General features: G+C 23.5%; 5 protein-coding genes across 5 annotated transcripts; 3 read left to right on the forward strand and 2 right to left on the reverse strand.

Moving 5' to 3' along the window:
* Positions 1–2,894: 2,894 nt before the first annotated feature.
* On the forward strand, positions 2,895–5,780 carry LOC128963699 (multidrug resistance-associated protein 1-like). The gene is made up of 6 exons (XM_054310215.1): positions 2,895–2,952; positions 3,087–3,331; positions 3,424–3,762; positions 4,039–4,693; positions 4,781–5,026; positions 5,512–5,780. The coding sequence occupies exons 1-6, from the start codon at positions 2,895–2,897 to the stop codon at positions 5,778–5,780; spliced, it is 1,812 nt and encodes a 603-aa protein (XP_054166190.1).
* A 500-nt stretch (positions 5,781–6,280) lies between these two features.
* LOC128963710 (ATP-binding cassette sub-family C member 2-like) lies at positions 6,281–7,797 on the forward strand. The gene is made up of 3 exons (XM_054310226.1): positions 6,281–6,305; positions 6,511–7,105; positions 7,165–7,797. The coding sequence occupies exons 2-3, from the start codon at positions 6,620–6,622 to the stop codon at positions 7,795–7,797; spliced, it is 1,119 nt and encodes a 372-aa protein (XP_054166201.1). The 5' UTR covers positions 6,281–6,305; positions 6,511–6,619.
* A 1,071-nt stretch (positions 7,798–8,868) lies between these two features.
* On the reverse strand, positions 8,869–10,066 carry LOC128963721 (MFS-type transporter SLC18B1-like). Its single transcript, XM_054310238.1, has 5 exons — positions 9,991–10,066; positions 9,770–9,912; positions 9,311–9,504; positions 9,133–9,228; positions 8,869–9,058 (listed from the first exon to the last, which is right to left on the reverse strand). The coding sequence occupies exons 1-5, from the start codon at positions 10,064–10,066 to the stop codon at positions 8,869–8,871; spliced, it is 699 nt and encodes a 232-aa protein (XP_054166213.1).
* Positions 10,067–10,478: 412 nt separating this feature from the next.
* Positions 10,479–11,342, reverse strand: LOC128963732 (MFS-type transporter SLC18B1-like). The gene is made up of 3 exons (XM_054310249.1): positions 10,980–11,342; positions 10,654–10,749; positions 10,479–10,556 (listed from the first exon to the last, which is right to left on the reverse strand). Exons 1-3 carry the CDS (start codon positions 11,340–11,342, stop codon positions 10,479–10,481), a joined length of 537 nt encoding a protein of 178 aa, XP_054166224.1.
* A 2,898-nt stretch (positions 11,343–14,240) lies between these two features.
* LOC128963743 (3-oxoacyl-[acyl-carrier-protein] reductase FabG-like) lies at positions 14,241–15,307 on the forward strand. Its single transcript, XM_054310260.1, has 3 exons — positions 14,241–14,702; positions 14,782–14,888; positions 15,085–15,307. The coding sequence occupies exons 1-3, from the start codon at positions 14,241–14,243 to the stop codon at positions 15,305–15,307; spliced, it is 792 nt and encodes a 263-aa protein (XP_054166235.1).
* The last annotated feature ends 6,250 nt before the right edge of the window (positions 15,308–21,557 follow it).

Genomic DNA, 21,557 nt, shown 5'->3' on the forward strand with positions numbered 1-21,557 from the left:
TTAAAATATATATATATATATATATATATATATATATATATATAATATATACAAAAAAAATGTTTATTTTATTTTTTACATTAAGTCACGTTAATGTTTTTTAAAAAAAATTCAATCTAATTGTAAAAATATCATAAATATATTTGTTATTATAGTAATGTATATGAATTTTTTTTTGAAAGTAATTAATTAATTATATCATATAAATAACTAAATTAACTAATAAATAAAAATCTATAATTATTTTTGTTTTTTTTTAAATTTCTAAATATAATAAATTATAAGTAAATATTATTTTTTTTTAAAATTTGTACATTTAAACAAATAAATGTTTTGATAATATATATATATATTTTTTGCTAACTATAGTATAATATAATTTTTTTAAATGTTGATAATTTAAATAACATTTAGTTAACATTTTTTTTTGCTTTAAAACAAATTTAATTTTTATCATAAAAAATTTTATTTACATATACAGTAATATATATATATGTGTATGTTATGTACTTTAGTAAAAAATTATTAAAATAAATAATTTAGATATTTTGTTTGAATATAAATAATGTTTAATTTAATTTATAATAGTTTATCCATAACATAAAAAAAATAATTATTCAACAATTAGATATATAATACTAAATTTTTGTATTTATAACTAATTATTATAAATGTATTATAGTTTTAGTTTTAATAATTATTAAAAAATTTTTTATTATTTTTAATAATAATGTTTGAAAGTATTTGCAATTCAAAATTATGGGTAAGTTTTTTAATTGATTATTGTATTAAAAAATTTAATTAATTGAAATAATTTTTACTATAAGTATATAATACAATATAAAAAAAATAAATTAATATTAACTAATATTTTTTAATTAATAATTTTTTTAAAATAATAAAAATAATATCATTTTTTTGTTGGTAGTACTGATAATGCGGTGTTTTTTTGTTGTTGAAAATATCAATAGTTAGCTTATATTTAAATTAATTATTAACTAATTATATATATATATACTGTATATTACAACTATAATAACTAGGATTCAAATCAAACCTGGAATACAGACACACCTACATTAAGCACCTGTATGTTGGATACTGTATTTGTTTGGCTACCGGCACTAACATTATGGTCATCATGTATACCGATTATTATGTCTCAATGGGATTGTCATAATTGTCATCATAAAAAAACTAATAATAATAATAATAATAATAATAATAATTGTTTGTCTATTCAATGGAACCGCTATAACATTAGCCGTCTATCACTGGCTATACTCGGCACTGGTATTGCATTAGTCGAGTGTCTACTATGTCTATGGAGACGACAATATTATTTGTTAGACGAAACTACCGTAACTATTGGCCATATGATGGCCATTGTCATCAAATTACTAACACGTTTGACACTATCAATACTATTCTACTGGTATCGGCGATCCGGTACTAGTAATACCAGTCCACAGGTTTGGCTATATCTAGTGTTGGACACTGTTTTCGGTTGTCTATCATTGGTGGCCACATATATAACAACCGATACTACTATACCAGTCAAGTGGTGGTTGTCCACTGATTTTCAACTACACGCCAGCCAATTATTGCTAACTGCTTGCCTACTAGTCTACTGTTCGTATGCCGACACCTATAGTAGACAACTGTCCACAAATAGCACTACCGAAATAATACCCGAACCTACAGTATGTCCTGAAACTAGTGCATCGTTTCCATCGAAACTAACCTATCATTGGGTAAACAGTTTGATTTCGGTGTTTTACCGACAAAACTATTGTCTAACTAATAATGTCGAAGATTTATGGCCAGTCCGTCCCCGAGATAGTACCGATCATAACTATAGACTGTTTGCCCGAAACTGGTCAATGACTGGCCATAATAATAATAATAGTAATACCGAAAATCGGAAATTAAATACTAGTCGTAAATATAATGTCACTGATAAAAAACATAGACAACAAAATTTACTCTGGTCATTATTGAAATCCTATGGACTAGGCTATTTTTTAGCTAGCTCATTGTTTATAATGGCCGGTATTGTACGTGTATTGCAACCATTAATTATCAAGTACAGTTTTTATTTGTTTTATTTATTCATATAAATAAATAAATACTTTTAATATTATTTATTTTTAAATAATTATTTTTATTATCAATTTTAAATATTTTTTATATATAAAATAATAACTAATTATTATTATTTATTTTTGAAATAATTATTTTTAGTATCAATTCTAATAGTTTTATTTAAATAATAGCTAATTATTAATATTTATTTTTAAATAATTATTTTTATTATCAATTTTAAATATTTTTTATATATAAAATAATAACTAATTATTATTATTTATTTTTAAAATAATTATTTTTATTATCAATTCTAAATATATATTTTATATATAAAATAATAACTAATTATTATTTTATTTGTTTACTATAAAACTAAACTATATTTAATTTTTTTAAAAAAAAATAATAGATTAATGATTGAATTTACCGAAACTATCGGTGAACCTCAATGGCACGGTTATGTTTATACACTGGCACTGGTAGCTATAAACATGATCTACTCGTTGGCTTATGGATTTTATAGTCAATGGTCAACAGTTTTAGGTGTTTTATTTAAAATTAAAAATTTATAAATTAGTTATTTTTTTTAAAAATAAAATGTTTGTTTAATAATTTTTTTTATCTAATAATAATAATAATTATTATTATTTAAATTTTTTTAAGGACAACAAATACGATCGGCACTTATATCAGCCGTTTATCGCAAATCATTAATTATGGACAATAGCTATACTAATAATACTAATACTAATAATAATAATAATAAAATTAACAACAATAGGGACAACCAGGTGACCAATGGACCAATGATAACCAATGGGGAAATAATTAGTTTAGTGGCCATCGATTGTAATAGATTTGCAGGTATTTTTCAGTTTTTTTTTATAATATTATTTATTTAAAAATTTTTAAATAAAAAAAATAATTCAATTAAATTTTTATTATAAGTTTATTGTAATATTATTTTTTTTTTGTTGTGTTTAATACATATATTACAGATGAACTTCATTTAGTAATATTTTCACTCGTATCGCCCATACAATCGGCCATTATATTTGGCCAGTTATATAGGGAACTGGGTCTAATATCGGCACTGTCAGGTCTGGCTATACTAACCGGTCTAATAATATTATGTGCTATTATTGCCAAATATACTAAACAATTGATTGGCAAACAAATGTCCGAAAAAGATAAACGCTTGGATTTAACTAACAATGTTATCAATGGTATTAAAGTTACAAAAGTATTGATATTTTTAAAATTTTTTTTATGTTTTTAAAATTACTAATTAATTAATTAATTATTTGAAAATTAATTAGATATATATTTCTATAGTTATATTCGTGGGAAATGGCATTTCATGGGATTATTTGTAAATTAAGATCCAATGAGATCAGACACTTGCGTTTGGCAACCCTATTGAATACCATATATTTTGTTTTGGCTACCAGTGCGCCCTATTGGATAATATTTGTTGGCCTGGTGCTATATGTTTTGGTTTCTAATGGTCATAATGGTGCTGCTGGTGGTGGTAGTGGTGGTAGTGGTGGACAACCACCACCACCTCCTCCTATGACTATGACTGCCCAAAAATTGTTTATACCCCTAGCCCTGGCACAGTCACTAACTAATGTACTAATGATGTTCCCCCAGGGGGTCAGTTCACTAATATGGGTATGAGATAATTAAATTATTATTAATATTATTATTATTTTACTAAAATAAATATAATTTGAAAACAGTATTACATTATTATTACAGTATATATAATACTTAAATAATTGGCTATAATATGTTTGTTTTTTAAATAATTATTTATATATAATTAAAAATGTCATTATTTTTTTTTATTTTTTATTTTTCAATTTAAATTTAATTATAAATAATATTTATGATTTTATATAATAATAATAATAATAATAATAATAATATATTTTATTTTCGCAATAGATTTGGATTTCAATTAAACGATTGGAAAGATTTTTGAATCTACAAAACAAATGTGATTACATTAAATGTAACAATAAAATCAATAATAATAATAATAAATATGCAATAAAAGTAATTGACGGCAGGTTTGAATGGGGATCGGTAGCTAAAAACTACCCGATTGTTAACAAAACCACTACTACTACTACTACTACAACAACTAGATTTATGTTGAAAAATATTAATTTGCAAATAATTAGCAAACAATTTGTGGCTATTGTCGGTAATGTAGGCTCTGGTAAAAGTTCACTACTGGCGGCACTGTTAGGCGAAATGAACTGTTTGACACCGGGGAGTGCCGGTGTTACCTATGCTAGCGGTAACGGCGCCGGCGGCCGTCCAGACATAGCCTACTGTTCACAGCAGCCATGGATACTGAATATGTCGGTCAAACAGAATATATTGTTTGGCAAACCATATGATAGTCAGAGATACGGTCGGGTAGTTCAGGGCTGTGCTCTCGGACCTGATCTAAGACAACTGTCCGCTACGGACGAGACAGAAATTGGCGAAAAGGGTGCAAATCTGAGTGGCGGTCAAAAACAACGAATCAGTTTAGCCCGAGCTGTCTATTCAGATGCCGACCTATACCTACTGGACGATCCCTTCAGCTCAGGTATGTCTAAATTTAAAAAAAAAATTATTAATGGTATGTGTTATCTAAATTGTATATCTATTGTTATGATGTTGTTATCAAATGCAGTGGACAGTCATGTGGCCAGACATCTAATGTTTGAGGTGTTCAGCTCGCGGACAGGTATACTAAAACATACCACTAGATTACTGGTAACAAACCAGTTGTCCACAGTTTTATCAACGGAAGTCGATTTGATTATATATCTAATCGATGGCCAAATCAGTGCAATTGGTTCATATGATTCACTAATAAATCAATGCAAACTGTTTAATGATTTTGTTAATAATAGACAATATTCATTGCAAACAGTTTGTAATAATAATAATAATATTAATAATTTTATTCAAAGAGATAGTAATGTTAATAATAATAATGATAATAATATCAATGATTTTTTTGATATAAATCTAGAAGATATTAGTAGTGGTGAAAAAAATTCAAATAAATCTAATAATAATAATAATAATAATAATAAAACTGATAATAAACCAATTGATAATAATAATAATAATAAACAATTAATTAATGATGAATTTAGCGAAACTGGAAATGTTAGTTTTAAGGTTAGTTATAATTAATAATATTAATTAAATATAATTAAATAATAATTAAATATAATTAAATATATTAAATAATAATTAAATATACTGTATATTAAAATTTATTAATAAATTATTATGAAATTTGTCTCTAGAATTACAGTAAAAAAATCAATAAATTAATTACAAACTAAATTGATATTTAAAATACTTAAATTATTAAATTAATTTTTTTTTAAAAAACAAACAATAATTTAGGTTTACTTGAAATATGGCCGACAAATGTCCGTATGGTTGGCAACGGTTACGATAGTATTTTTTCTGCTATCATATACTACCCGAATATGTATAAACTTATGGTTAAACACATGGAGCCAGTCATCGGTAGCTACCGGTTCCCAACAACAACAACAACAACCTATTGGCTACTATTTTCATGTATTGGCCGCCCTGGTCCTGGTCCAATTGATAACAATATTTATTGGCCGCCTAGCACTGGTATACGGTTCGATGAGGGCATCCGATAGACTACATAAGCAAATACTTGGGTCAGTCATCCGATCGCCAATGAGTTTCTTTGATCAGACACCTGTCGGTCGGATTGTCAACCGGTTTAGCAAAGATTTGGATACTGTCGATACGGTTACCGTATTTACATTGGGGTCAGTAGTTGTAGTTGTTGTCTACCATTTCATACCTAACCCATGTTTATTGAAATACATGTTTTAGTTTTTTTATATATATATTAAAAAATTTATTATTATTATTTTAATAAACAGTTATGTCTTAGAGGTTGCACTGTTATGTATAATCAGTATAATTATCATATCCTGGACGACACCGTTATTTTTGATACCCGTATTGGTTGTACTAATAATTTTCTATATATTTCAGGTAACTATTGAATGTTATATATATTGATATATAACAATAATTAATAAATTTATAATTAATTGTTTTTATTAAAATGTTTGTTTTACATATATATATATATATATTTAATATATATATATACAGAATTTTTATACAAAATTATCATGCCAACTAAAACGGTAATTTTTTTTTAAATTATTTTATTTAATTTTTTTAATTAATATTTTAATGGGAAAAAATTATTTTAAATTTTATCATAAGTATACTATTATTTATTATTTTTTTTTTAAAATTATTATAATATTGTATTTTATTTTTTATTTGTTTGTTTGTTTGTTTTGCATAAAATAATAAATTAATTTAAACAACAAAATAAAAAAACAGTTTGGAGTCAACCACCCGATCGCCAATATTGGCCTATTTTAGCGAAACACTTACCGGTTTGTCGACTATCCGGGCTTACGACGGCTGTTCGGATCGATTCATCGGACACATGGACTCACTGGTCGATACCAATCAACGGTGTATGTATTCAACCGCTAGTTTGAACAGTTGGCTACAAATACGTCTGGACGGACTGGCCAGTCTACTGATACTGTTCGCAGGTTTCCTGCTAACTGTCCAGCGCCGGGAGGCCAGTGGTGGCGGCGACACCGGTATGTCTCTGTGCAATGTAACCAATCTGTCGTATTTGGTCGGCCTATTAGTTCGCCTATACGGCCAGTTTGTCAACAGTATGGTATCCTATGAACGATTGGCAGAGTATTGTCACCTGAAACCGGAAACAGGAGGAGCCGCCCATCGGCAGCAAACAACAACTGGCCAGCAATTATTGCCGACGGCGGCGGCAGATGATGATGACAACCAAAACTGGCCAAACAGTGGACGTATAGAGTTTCACGGCTATAGTGCCCGATATAGACAGGGCTTGGAGTTAGTACTCAACGAAATTGATTTGCATATCAATTCAGGCGAAAAGGTTTTTATAGTAAATAATAATAATAATAATAATTAAAATAATTATTTTTTTTTCTATAGATCGGAATCGTTGGCCGAACCGGTTCGGGAAAGTCGTCGCTAGTGTTGGCATTGTTTCGACTGATTGAACCAGCCGTGGGTCGGATAGTCATCGATGGCATAGATATCGGACGTCTAGATCTCCCAGAGTTAAGATCAAGACTGACAATACTACCGCAGGAGCCGATAGTCTATACGGGAACTGTTCGATCAAATTTAGATCCATTTGCCAGACATACTGACCCCGAGCTATGGTCAGTACTGGAGCGGTCACATCTGAAATCGTATGTCCAGTCGCTGGACGGCCAACTGGACTCACCGATTAGCGAATCGGGCGATAACCTGAGTGTTGGTCAACGACAGCTCATATGTCTGGCACGGGCTCTGTTACGTAACACTCGTGTCCTAATCCTCGACGAGGCCACGGCTTCCGTCGACGTCCAAACCGATGCACTCATACAGCAAACCATACGTCAAGAGTTTCGTGAGTCGACTGTCCTGACAATTGCCCACCGAATCCATACGATTATGGACTCCGATCGGGTAATAGTGCTCAACAATGGACGGGTAGTCGAGTTTGCCGAACCCGACAGTTTGCTTAGCGACAGTTCAACCATATTCTACTCACTGGCCAAAAATGCCGGTGTTTTTTAGCAAATAAATAATTATTATAAACATAAATATACTTTTTTTAAATAATTATACTTTAATGTTAGAGTTAAATAAATAAATATATATTTTATTTTTTTTGAATAATAAAATTTATACCTAATTATTAAAATTAGTTATAAGATATTAATTGTTTTTTATGATAACTATTTAAATTAAATAACATCATTAAAAATATATTATAATAATTACAATATATAATGTTTGAATATTTTTTTCAATTATATTATGTAACAAAAAAGTTATATTAAAAATATATTAATTAAAAAATTAATTTAATAATAATATTTATATAATCAATATTTTTTATATTTATAACTTTATATATTTTAAACATAATTATAATAATTTTTTTTTTTTTTTGAAAATAAATAATGTTATATAAATACTATAGATTAAATAGTTTTCTTATTTGAAAAAATTAGTTTATTTTATTTTGATAAATGTTTTAAGTAATTTTTTTGTTTAAAAAAAATTATTGTAACTCAATGCGTTTACAATGTTTTTTTTTAAAAAAAATATATAATTTAATTATTTTATAGTCTATTGATGATTAGTATACTATAAAAAATAACAAAATTATATATTAAAATATAAAGTAGATTTTGTGATATTATATAAAACCATAAGTATACTGTAATTACTGATTATTATTATTTATAATATTATTAAAAAAAAAATATAAATATTATATAAAATTTAACTTTAAATTTAAAAATTTAATCCATTGGTATATATTCATCGATTTTTGAATGACGATGATGATAATTATTAATATTGTTGTGGTTAATGTTGCTAGTTGAATTATTATTATAATAATAATTATTATTAATACTATTTTTTGTGCTAGTATCATTATCATTATTATCATCATTATCATCATCACTATGACATAGATTATATGCTACAATACCAGCAATCTATAATAAAATTATTAAAAAAAAATAAAATAAAAAATCAATAATAATTTAAAAATTATATTATAATTTTTTTCTTTAAGAAATATCTTAAAATTTTAAAATAATATTATAAAAAATTAATTAATTAATTAATTAATTAACAGTAATTATAACATACAAATAGAAATTCCAGTGCAACCATATAGACTGTTGACCAACGATAGCCTAACTGTCCTAATAGATAGCCTCCGAGTGCCGGCCCTATAGCCGAACCCAAGGCAAATGCCGACGAAAAACTGGCCGAAATTACGGCAAAAGTGCTAACATTTTCGGCAAAACCGCTTTTGCTATTTAATTATAGTATAAATAAATAAATAATTATATCACTGAATAACTGTGCAAAAAACAACAACAACTATACATAATTTCATTGAATCCATGGGTAAAACTGCCGACTACTAGACCTCCCATAGCGAAGCCCAGAAATATCTGGCCGACAATAACTAGCCATATATTACTGGGGAGAGGAGGAGGGAGGGGAGGGAGAAAAAAATTATTAATTTAATTGATTTTTTTGTGTTTGTTTGGGGTAGACATACGATTCAATTGGCAGGAACGGTAGCGGACCCGCGACTATATAGCTGAGCATTGAAAATAGACAACCGGCCAAACATAGCGAGTGTTTGTTGGCAACCTTATCCACTAGACTGCCCCAGTAGGGGTTGAATGCTGCATAAAATGCACCCTGTACAACAAATATGGCACCCTCCAAACCGGGCGATATGTTTTGTATCTATATATTTTTTTAAAAAAATTTTAAATATTAATTTTAATTAATTAATCAATTAATAGTATATTAATATTACATTAACTTAATTTTATATTAATATTATATTAATATTATATTAAAATTATATTAATATTATATTAATTTTATATTAATATTATATTAATTTTATATTAATTTTATATTAATTTTATATTAATTTTATATTAATTTTATATTAATTTTATATTAATTTTTAATAATAATAATTAATTAATAATAATATATTTACATTTTTTAAATGTAGATCCAATGTTGCATCATTAAAACCAATTAGTATACAACCATTAATTGTAATCAGTAAGTTAATTGAAAAATTAAAATTTTTAACTACAGTAAATATACTAGTTTGTTTACTATTATCTGTATAGTTATCTAAAATAATAATTAATTAATTAAAAAAAACATAAAATTATCTAGATAACATTATTTTTTTTTATTAATTATTTATACCTATACTATCGATTAGAAAATAAGCCAATAGTGAACCGATTATAATTAGGATGCCCAACACTTCAAACGGTACCATAAATTGGGCACCAATTAAATTACCCAGTTCCTCTAGTAGGCCACCCATACCCGGACCAAATATCATGCCAATAGCGTAAAACATTTCAGTTAGAGCCTGATGAAAAAAAAATTATAAAAAATATTAAAATTATTAAAAAATTAAAAAAACTTACAAATATTTTAGCCAAACTATCTGGATACTTTAGGCCCACTATTGTCCAGGCACTTATAAAAAACATGGCCGATCCCAGTCCCTGTAGTGTACGTATGATCATGCTGATTATAATAAATAGTATACCAGGTGGACACATTTGTAAAAATCTGTAAATAAAATAATAAAATATTTGTATATAAATATATATATTTTTAAAAAAAATTAGAAATTTTATCATGCTACAAAAAAATAAAATAATTTGAAATTTATTTGTTTATTACCCAAATAATAAACAGGTTAAGCCAGCAATTATTTGGCCACCAATTAGGGCGTGTTTAGGATTAATATTTGACATCTATATATATATATTAAAAACAATTAAATAGTTTTTTTAAAGATCATATTATCATGGTTAATTATTTTTTTATAAAATAATTTTATATATATATTACCAATTTGCCAAAAATGATTGACCCAAAAAATATGGCCACCTCAAATTGTGCCATTATCAAGCCGATCCATGTTTCCGATATGTCCTTTAATTTAGCCTGATGATTTAAAAAAAATAAATAAAAATAATATTTTCAATAAATAAACAAAAAACATAAAATTATTTTAAAAAATTCACACACTGTACTACATATACATAATACAGTATATAATGGGTACTAAACATATACATACATACATTCATGCATACATACATACATACATACATACATACATACAAATACACACTCACACACACATACATATAGACACACACATACATACATACCTGAGTGGGAAACAGTGGTCCCAGTATTGAGTAGGCACTGCCTACACAAAAATTCCCATAACATAATACTACAGTAGTCAACAATCGTCTATATTTACGTTGTCTGGATAGTTCACGTTGTTCAATACACTGGCGTATACGTTGGCCCATATCGACAGTGGCTATCTGGTCACCGTAGTTTTCATTTTGATAGGATGTAGCATTATCATCATTGATAGTAGCATTGCCAGTTGCCGATGCTGCTGCTGCACAATCACCAAACGTGGCCGGCACCTGTATGTTTGAGGCACGCCTGTTTTGATAGGCAAAACTTGAATAATAAAATGCCGATGATCGTCTACGATAGATACTGCCACGGTTCATAATTAATTTTATTTTTTTATTTTTTAATTAAAATAAAAAAGTTTTAACTAAAAAAACTAAAAACTAAAATCAAAATTCAAACAAAAAACACTTTTATTTAGAGTAAGTTATTTTTTTATTAGATATTTTGATGATTTTTGTTTATTTTATTATTATATTATGATATATACAGTATATATATATAGATAAACAATTATTAATTAAAAAATAATAATAAGTGTTTAACAATCAAAATATATATATATATATATATATAAACATATGTTAATTTGTTGATATATTTTTTTGTTTAACTATTATGTTAAATGTAATTATTACTATTTTTTTACAAAAATTTTGTGTTTTACAACTAATAGTTTACAATAACTGTAATAACTAAAATATTATATAAAAATTAAATAAAAATTAAAAAAAAAGTGTTTTTCCTATTAATTTTTTTTGACTTTAATTATGTTTTAATACTGTTTTAATATCTAACTTAAAAAAACGTGTAAATAATTATGATTTATTATATTATTATAGTTATAAGTAATAAAATAATTTTGTTTATGTGACGCAAAAATAATCTGTCAATTATAAAAAAATTACTATACATTATATATACATATATATATATATATATATAGTATATAAGTATAATAATTAAAACTAATATTTTTTATATAACACACAATAAATATGAGTAAATTACAAAATTTTTGTCTTTTAAAAATACACTAAAAAATAATTAATTTTCAATGAATCACTAAAAAACATGTGTTTTTAGTAAAAGTTTTTGTCAAAATAATATATTTTTTTTTTAAATGAAATAAAACTAAAAAAAACAAATAAATAATTATCTATAAAAATAAACTGATTATTCATAATATATAATAGTATAAAATTTTCAACAAAAAAACAAATAATAATAGTATTAATAATTAATATAAAATTTGTTGAAAACTTATTACTAAAAAAATGTTTGTTTTAATTAATAATTTTTAATTAATATTTTCAATTGTTGTATTAATTATCAGTAATTTTATATATATAAATATTTTTATGTTTTATCTAAATTAAAACAATTAATAATAAAGTATTACAATTTATTGTATATAAAAATATTTTAATAATCTATTAAATATTATTATTATTATTATTAAAGATTGTTTGAAAATAAATTTATTAATATTTAAAAAAATGTAATATAATTTAAAAATAAAATAGTATTAATATTTTTTTTGGTTATTTATTTACAGTGACATAATAATCATAATTTTAATTTATGTCAATAATATATTTAAAACTTAATTACATAAACTTAAACTTAAAACTTTTTATTTTGTAAAATCTAATTTATATTATGTACAGGAACAATTATTATATATATTTTTTTCTAAAAAATTAATTTTATTAAAATATGTAATATAATAAAGTAATTTTTTTTATTTAAAAAAAATTAAAATAAGTAGTATTTTGATATAATATACTACTTGTAAATATATATATAATATTAATACAGTATATAATATATACTTTTTTGTATATATATATATTATACATACTATATATATATATATATATATATATAATATTTTTTTTATTTAAACTATTTATAATTTAATATATTTTCCATTATAATTTATTTATAGCCAATAGATATAAATTAATAAACTTAACTAATGTTTTGTATTAATTAAGTTTATTAAACTAATCAATTATTTATAATTAATTATTATTATAAAAATTATGATTGAAAAAGTTATAAATAATATCTTTAAAAAACTCAATGAGCTAGCAACTTATAATTAAATAAATAATTAATATTATTATTATTATTATAAATATAAAATCATTAGAATTGATTGCAACACCAAAATACCTTGACACAATCATTTTAAAATTTTTAAAATTTCAAGTATAATTAATTAATTAATTTTCAAAAACATATTAAATAAATATCTATACAAGTATTTATACATGTACTCTATGTGTAGTTTATCTGACCTTGATTGAATAATGCACCTATTGATTAATTTGTTAAAATTGTTAACATTATATACATGTATGTATTTATTTATTTTTGTACATTATTTTTTGATATATTTGAATAAAAATTCAAATTCAATATTTTATGCGACTAAACATTTATATAAAAATAAATATTAACTTAAAAAAATAAATAAAATAAAATCAATAATATTATTATTATTAAATAATTGATTTTTTTAAGTTTGAAACAATGGAATATAATTAAAATTAATTATAATAAAACAATTAAATATGTAGTTTTACAAATTTATATTATATATATATATTATATAATATATATCGACACCGGTATGCTAGTACAGGGATGTATGATATTTTTGTCAAAAAAATAATAAGTTAGATAATTAAAAAAAAATTAAAAAATCAGCCTATTATAAAATTATCTTATCAAGGTATTTTTATTTTGTTTGCAGTAAATAGGAATAAATCTTATATTTATAATAATAAAAAATTACTTTATTAATTAAAAGTTGCTAGATCATTTAGATTTTAAGTATATATAAAAATAAAGTTTAATAAACTAATACAATGATAAATTAAATTATAAAGTTTTTTTTAGATATTTTGTTATGAAATTTAGGATTAATTAAGTTTAGTAAACTTATTAAATAATAAATTAATAGCTATTAATAAATTATAAGTTTATAAATAGAGAAACTGTTAAACGTTTTGTATAAATATATATAAATACAATTAGTATATAAAAACAAAAAATCAATACTAACTAAAATCAAATCAAAAAAAAATATTATCAAATATTTAATATATTTGAGATTATTATTAGTTTATTTATATATATATATATATATATAACTATATATAATTTTATTATACATTATATATAAGTTTTAATAATATTTATATAAAATGTCACTTAAATATGATTTTTCGGGTAAAGTAGTACTGATAACCGGTTCGAGTTCGGGTATCGGTGCGGCCATTGCCGTCCAGTTTGCCCAATCGGGTGCCAATGTTGTAGTTACCGGTCGGCGAGCCTCACTAGTTGCCGAAGTGGCCAAACAGTGTACGAATGTTTCACCTAAACAATTGCCGGCATTGGAAGTGGTCGGAGATATATCACAAAAACCTGATTGCAAACGTCTGGTTGAGACAACTGTCCAACATTTTGGTCGTTTGGACGTATTGGTCAACAATGCCGCTATCGGTACTCCCGGAGCGCTCAGTGATCGGGAATTTTATCAGAAATTTGAATCAGTTATGAAAATAAATTTGAATTCAATGGTATACTTAACACATCTATCGGTCGATTATTTATCGGAAACTCAGGGAAACATTGTTAACATTTCCAGCGGTGCCGGTATTAAAGCCGTAAGTTTTTTTTAAATTAAATTAATTAATTAATAATTTATTATTATTATTATTACTGTATATATATATATATATATAGGTTACAGGTATGTCAGCCTATTGTATGTCTAAGTCAGCTATGGGTATGTTTACCTATTGTTGTGCCGCTGAGTTGGGACCCAAACATATTAGGGTTAATGTTATCAGGTATTTAGATATTTAATTAATTAATTAATTTTATTATTATGTATTATTATGTTTAATGTTTGTTACTATTGTTACTACTGTGTATATACTGTATATATATAATTAGTTAAATTTTATTATTATTATTAATTATTAATTATATATTTTTTTTATTTATTTTTTTTATTTGTTTATTTATCTGAATAACCGGTATTAGTCCGGGAACCATAAAAACATCAGCATTTACTACACTGGGTATGACTGTTGAACAAAATGATGCCATGTTTGACAATATGGGTAGCCATTTACCAGTTGGTCGACCCGGACAACCCGAGGAAGTGGCCGATACTGTACTATATTTGGCCAGTGACCATGCCCGATTTGTTACCGGTGCCCAGATTAATGTCGATGGCGGTGGACTAGCCCTATCTTATGATTAATATATAATATTACATTCAATGAGTTATTATATCAATATATATATATACAAAAAAAATTATTATAAAATTTTTCTAGTTTTTTCTGGAAATTTATTGATTTATTTTAGATTTTTGTTTTTTTGTAAAAATATATTGTGTAGTTATTTAACTTAAAAAAAAATCTAAAATACAGTAATAATTATTGTATTATAGTATTTTTATTGACACATAAATAATTAACATTATATATAATTTAGGTTTAAAAGATATAAAACTTTTTTTTCATTACATATTATTACTATTAATAAAAATTATTATTTAAAAAAATATATATTTATTATTATATAGTTTAAGTATAATTTAGTTTAATTATAATATAGTGACAGTAAATGTATTTAAAGATTGAATTTATAAATAAATTTTTTTTTTATATATATATATAATTTTTACAATTAATAGATTTTTTTCCATGTATAAAATATTATAATAAGTTATCTATTATGCTAATAGTTGTATTTTTCTTGACTAATAATTACAATAAAATCAATTTAATTATTATTATTATTATTATAAATTTACTTACTTTTATTGATCAAAACAAAATATCAATAATAATTTTACGTCATTCTAAAAAAAACATTACTAAATAAATTTTATTATATTATTATTAAATTAAAATTTGTTTAATCATTTTTTTTGTATATAAACTATAGTAACGCAAATTTTTAAAAAAAATAATTAAAAGTGTTAAATCTAATATTTTATAAATTTTTTATTACTACGTACAAATAAATTATTATTATTATTATTATTATTAGATAATGATGATGATGATGAATTTTTAACAATATTAAATTTTTTAAATCGTAAAATTATATTATTATTATTATTAGTATTAATATTTAGAAAATTATTATAATTAGTCAAAATATATTGATAGAAAAATTTCGTAAACTTAGTAAACATTAGGATTGAAAACCCGAACCATAAACTTAATATACTAGCCATTAGACAGAGGTATTCCTCGCTAGACATACGAAACTGGAGTTCATAGATAATATCCGGTTCTTCGGGAAACTTGAAAACTAGTTTATTGCCAATGAATTGTTTAGTTTCTTTGAACGTAATTTGTGTATAATTTTCAATACATAAATTACGTCGAGGACATAGTTTCATACATACGGGCGTTTCACGGAAACTTGAATATAATTCCATTGATATATTATCTATATTGTTATTATTTATTGTATCTTGATGATAATAATATAGAAAATGTCCCGGATACTTGGATCGATTTGTATAGCGTTCCAACATACATTTATCAACACAAACATCATAGGGTTGCCAACTACACTGTCTGTATTGTTGTAGTTTACGGTCATATTTTAATTGCGATTTTTTCAGTCCAATCAAATAGTTTAGTTTACCAACTAATAGATCCATTGGTTTACCATTAGCTAGATTATACAATGGCCATTGACGATGATGTATGTGCATGGTCATTTTTGAAATAGGCATCCGGCTAAAATTATGTACATCAATGGCTATAATATTATCTAGTTTACTATAGCCACCAAAATGATTATATACACTATAGTTACTATCGGGTTCCTGATTGAATTGTCCAAATATGGTCAAACAAACTAGGTCATCGTTCAGGGATAATTTGTACCTAGATGCTTTATTACACATTGTTAATTCAAATTGTTTATTAAAATATGCACATACAAACAATTTATCAATAATATAATCGATTGCCATTAAACTAAATTGTTGCCTATAGTCTAAATTATTGAAATTATTTCTATTAGTAGTTTTATTGGTAGCAATTAGTTCAAGTTTAGGCCAACACAGTGTCAGCGCCGGTAGTATAGTATCGGCGTTAAACTCGTACCTAATGTTAGTAGTGGTGTCGTAACGATAGTAGACAACACTTATTCGATACATTTGATACATACAACCCGTCAAACATAATAAACGACATACTATTTGATAGCTATATTTATACATAGTTTTTAGTTATTAATAATAAGAAAATCACAAAATAAAATAATTTTTTTTTGTAAAAAAAATTTAGATAAAATTAAAAACCTTATTAAATACTGTTTGCATAAACTAAACATAATATTATATATATATATATAGTTTATAACAGTATATATATATATATATTTATTATTATATACTTAATATCGTTTAAATATTGGCAAATAAATCAATAAACTAATATTCCATAAACTTATCATTAAATATGTTATTTTATAAAATTGTAATCCTATATTAAATATTGTTTATAAAATAAAATCATTATTCTATCCATTTATAATAAAAAACAATTACTAAAATTATTGATTTTTTGTGCGTGAAATTATTTTATTTTCAATAATAACAACTAATTTTTTTATTTATTAGAAACTCTAGATTTAATGATTTTATTAATTAATAAAGATTAAGTTTATAATATATTGTATATAAATTTTATAAAAATATTGTATTCAATAAATCAATAATATTTTGAATAAATTATTATATTTTTATTATTAAATAATAAAAACGATTAATTACTAATAAATAACAAAAAATACACATCAATAATAAATTTAAGTCATTAAAATTTTCATTAATAATTATATTAGTATAACATACAAAATAATATATTATTTACTTATATTAAATAAATTATAAACTAAATTAATTAAAAATTTTAATTATTATTTATCTATTTTGATTATTTTTTTATATGTATTATATAATTAAGTTAAGAAAATTTATTTTTTTAATTACTTTTAGTACTACGTATAAATAAAATATTATATTATTATTATTATTATTATTATTATTATTATTATTATTATTATTATTATTATTATTATTTATTATTATTATTATTATTATTATTATTATTATTATTATTTTTATTTTTATTATTAGATGAATGTCCAAAAATATTCAATTGTTTGAATTTTAGATTAATTATATTATTAGATAATTTAAAATTATTATTAGTATTATTATTATTGTTGAAATAATTATTATTATTAAGTCCCAATTGTTTGAATTTTAGATTAATTATATTATTAGATAATTTAAAATTATTATTAGTATTATTATTATTGTTGAAATAATTATTATTATTAATAGTTATAATATATTGATAAATAAATTTCACAAATTTCGTAAACAATAGGACTGAAAACCCGAACCATAAACTTAATATACTAGCCATTAGACAGAGATATTCTTCGATAGACATACGAAACTGGAGTTCATAAATAATATCCGGTTCTTCGGGAAACTGGAATTGAATTAAATTTCGTTGATAATGTGTAATCTCTTTGAACGTAATTTGTGTATAATTTTCAATACATAAATTACGCCTAGGTTTACATAATTCTATACATATGGGAGTTTCCTTAAATTTCGAATAAAATTCCATTGATATATTATTTGTATTATTTAATGTATCTTGATGATAATAATAATATAGAAAATGTGCTGGATAACTCGATCGATTTATATAGCGTTCGATCATACATTTATCAACACAAACATCGTAGGGTTGCCAACTACACTGTCTGTATTTTTGTAATTCGGGATCATATTTTAATTGCGATTTTCTCAATCCAATCAAATAATGTTTACGTCCATCGACTGTCATGTCCATTGGTTTGGCATTTTCCAAATCGTACAATGGCCACTGGCGTCGATGTATGTAAATGATCAATTTTGATACAGGCATCCAGGTAAAATTATACACGTCAATTGTCAAGATATTATCGATTTTATTGTAGCCCTCGAAATGATTATATACCGTATAGTTACTATCGGGTTCCTGGGTGAATTGTCCAAATATGGTCAAACAAACTAGGTCATCGTTCAACGATAATTTGTACCTAGATGCTTTATTACAGATTGTTAATTCAAAGTTTTTATTATAAAATGCACAAGCAAGCAATTTATCGAAAATATAATCGTTTGCCATTAAACTAAATTGTTGCCTATAATTTAAATTATTGAAATTATTTCTATTAGTAGTTTTATTGGTAGCAATAAATTCAAGTTTAGGCCAACACAGTGTCAGCGCCGGTAGTATAGTATCGGCATTAAACTCATATCTAATGTTAGTAGTGGTGTCGTAACGATAGTAGACAACACTTATTCTGTACCATTGATACATACATCCCGTCAAACATAATAAACGACATATTATTTGATAGATATATTTATACATAGTTTTAAGTATTATTAGATTATTATTATTAATAATATAATTTCAAATGATATACGGTATATACGGTTATTGTATAGTAAATCTTTAATTAATATATAATTTCAAATTTATATCATGTATTATATATATATATATAATAAACATTGTTAAATTAAAAAACCTTATTAAATACAGTTACTGTAAACTAAACACAATATTATATAAATATATATTAATACTTAAAATAATTTTTTTTTTAAAAAAAATATTGACAATAATGAATCAATAAACTAATATTACATGATTTTTTTAAATAATAACTAATAATATAATAAAATAATTTTTTGTTTGTATGGAAAAACTTTTATATAAAATACCGTTAGTATAAACTAAACATAATATTGTATATATATATATATATATTTATTTATTATTAATAATTTATTATATCATTTAAATATTGGCAAATAAATCAATAAATTAATATTCCATAAATTTATTATTAAATTTGTTATTTTATAAAATAATAATAATAAATAATATTCGTAATCCCATATTAAATATTGTTTATAAAATAAAATCATTATTCTATCCATTTATAATAAAAAACAATTCCTAAAATTGATTTTTTTTGTGTCTGAAATTATTTTATTTTCAATAATAACAACTAATTTTTTTTATTTATTAGAAACTCTAGATTTAATGATTTTATTAATTAATAGATTAAGTTTATAATATATTGTATATAAATTTTATAAAAATATTGTAATCAATAAGTTAATAATATTTAGAATAAATTATTATATTTTTGTTATTAAATAATAAAAACGATTAATTACTAATAAATAACAAAAAAAATACACATAAATAATAATTTTAAGTCGTTAAAATTTTCATTATATTAGTATTACATAGAAAATAATATTATTTACTTATATTAAATAAATTATAAACTAAATTAAGTAAAAATTTTAATTATTATTTATCTATTTTGATTATTTTTTTATATGTATTATATAATTAAGTTAAGAAAATTTATTTTTTTAATTAAAAATTTAATATTTTAAATTATTTTTACTACTACGTACAAATAAATTATTATTATTATTATTAAATGAATGTTTAAAAATATTCAATTGTTTGAATTTTAGATTAGTTATATTATTAGATAATTTAAAATTATTATTAGTATTATTATTATTATTATTAGTAGTAGTAATAATATATTGATAAATAAATTTCGTAAACTTAGTAAACAATAGGACTGAAAACCCGAACCATAAACTTAATATACTAGCCATTAGACAGAGATATTCTTCGATAGACATACGAAACTGGAGTTCATAAATAATATCCGGTTCTTCGGGAAACTGGAATTGAATTAAATTTCGTTGATAATGTGTAATCTCTTTGAACGTAATTTGTGTATAATTTTCAATACATAAATTACGTCTAGGTTTACATAATTCCATACAAATGGGAGTTTCCTTAAATTTCCTATAAAATTCCATTGATATATTATTTGTATTATTTATTGTATCATGATGATGATAATAATAATAATATAGAAAATGTGCTGGATAACTCGATCGATTTATATAGCGTTCAACCATACATTTATCAACACAAACATCGTAGGGTTGCCAACTACACTGTCTGTATTGTTGTAATTCGGGATCATATTTTAATTGCGATTTTCTCAGTCCAATCAAATAATGTTTTCGTCCATCGACTGTCAGGTCCATTGGTTTTTCATTTTCCAAATCATAGACTGGCCACTGTCGTCGATGTATGTACATGGTCAATTTTGATACGGGCATCCAGGTAAAATTATACGCATCTATTGTCAAAATATTATCGATTTTATTGTAGCCCTCAAAATGATTATATACCGTATAGTTAGTATCCGGTTCACCATTGAATTGACCTAGTATAGTTAAACAAACTAGATCATCATTCAATGATAATTTGTAGCCAGCTGCTTTATGGCAAATTATCATTTCGTAATTTTGATTGAAAAAACCGCATCCAACCATTTTGTTGCGTATAAAATCCATTGAC

This window comes from Oppia nitens, unplaced genomic scaffold (genome assembly GCF_028296485.1).
Source record: "Oppia nitens isolate AA-2021 unplaced genomic scaffold, nextdenovo-longstitch-racon4-pilon3 scaffold15_pilon_pilon_pilon, whole genome shotgun sequence".
NCBI classification, from domain to species: Eukaryota; Metazoa; Arthropoda; class Arachnida; order Sarcoptiformes; family Oppiidae; genus Oppia; species Oppia nitens.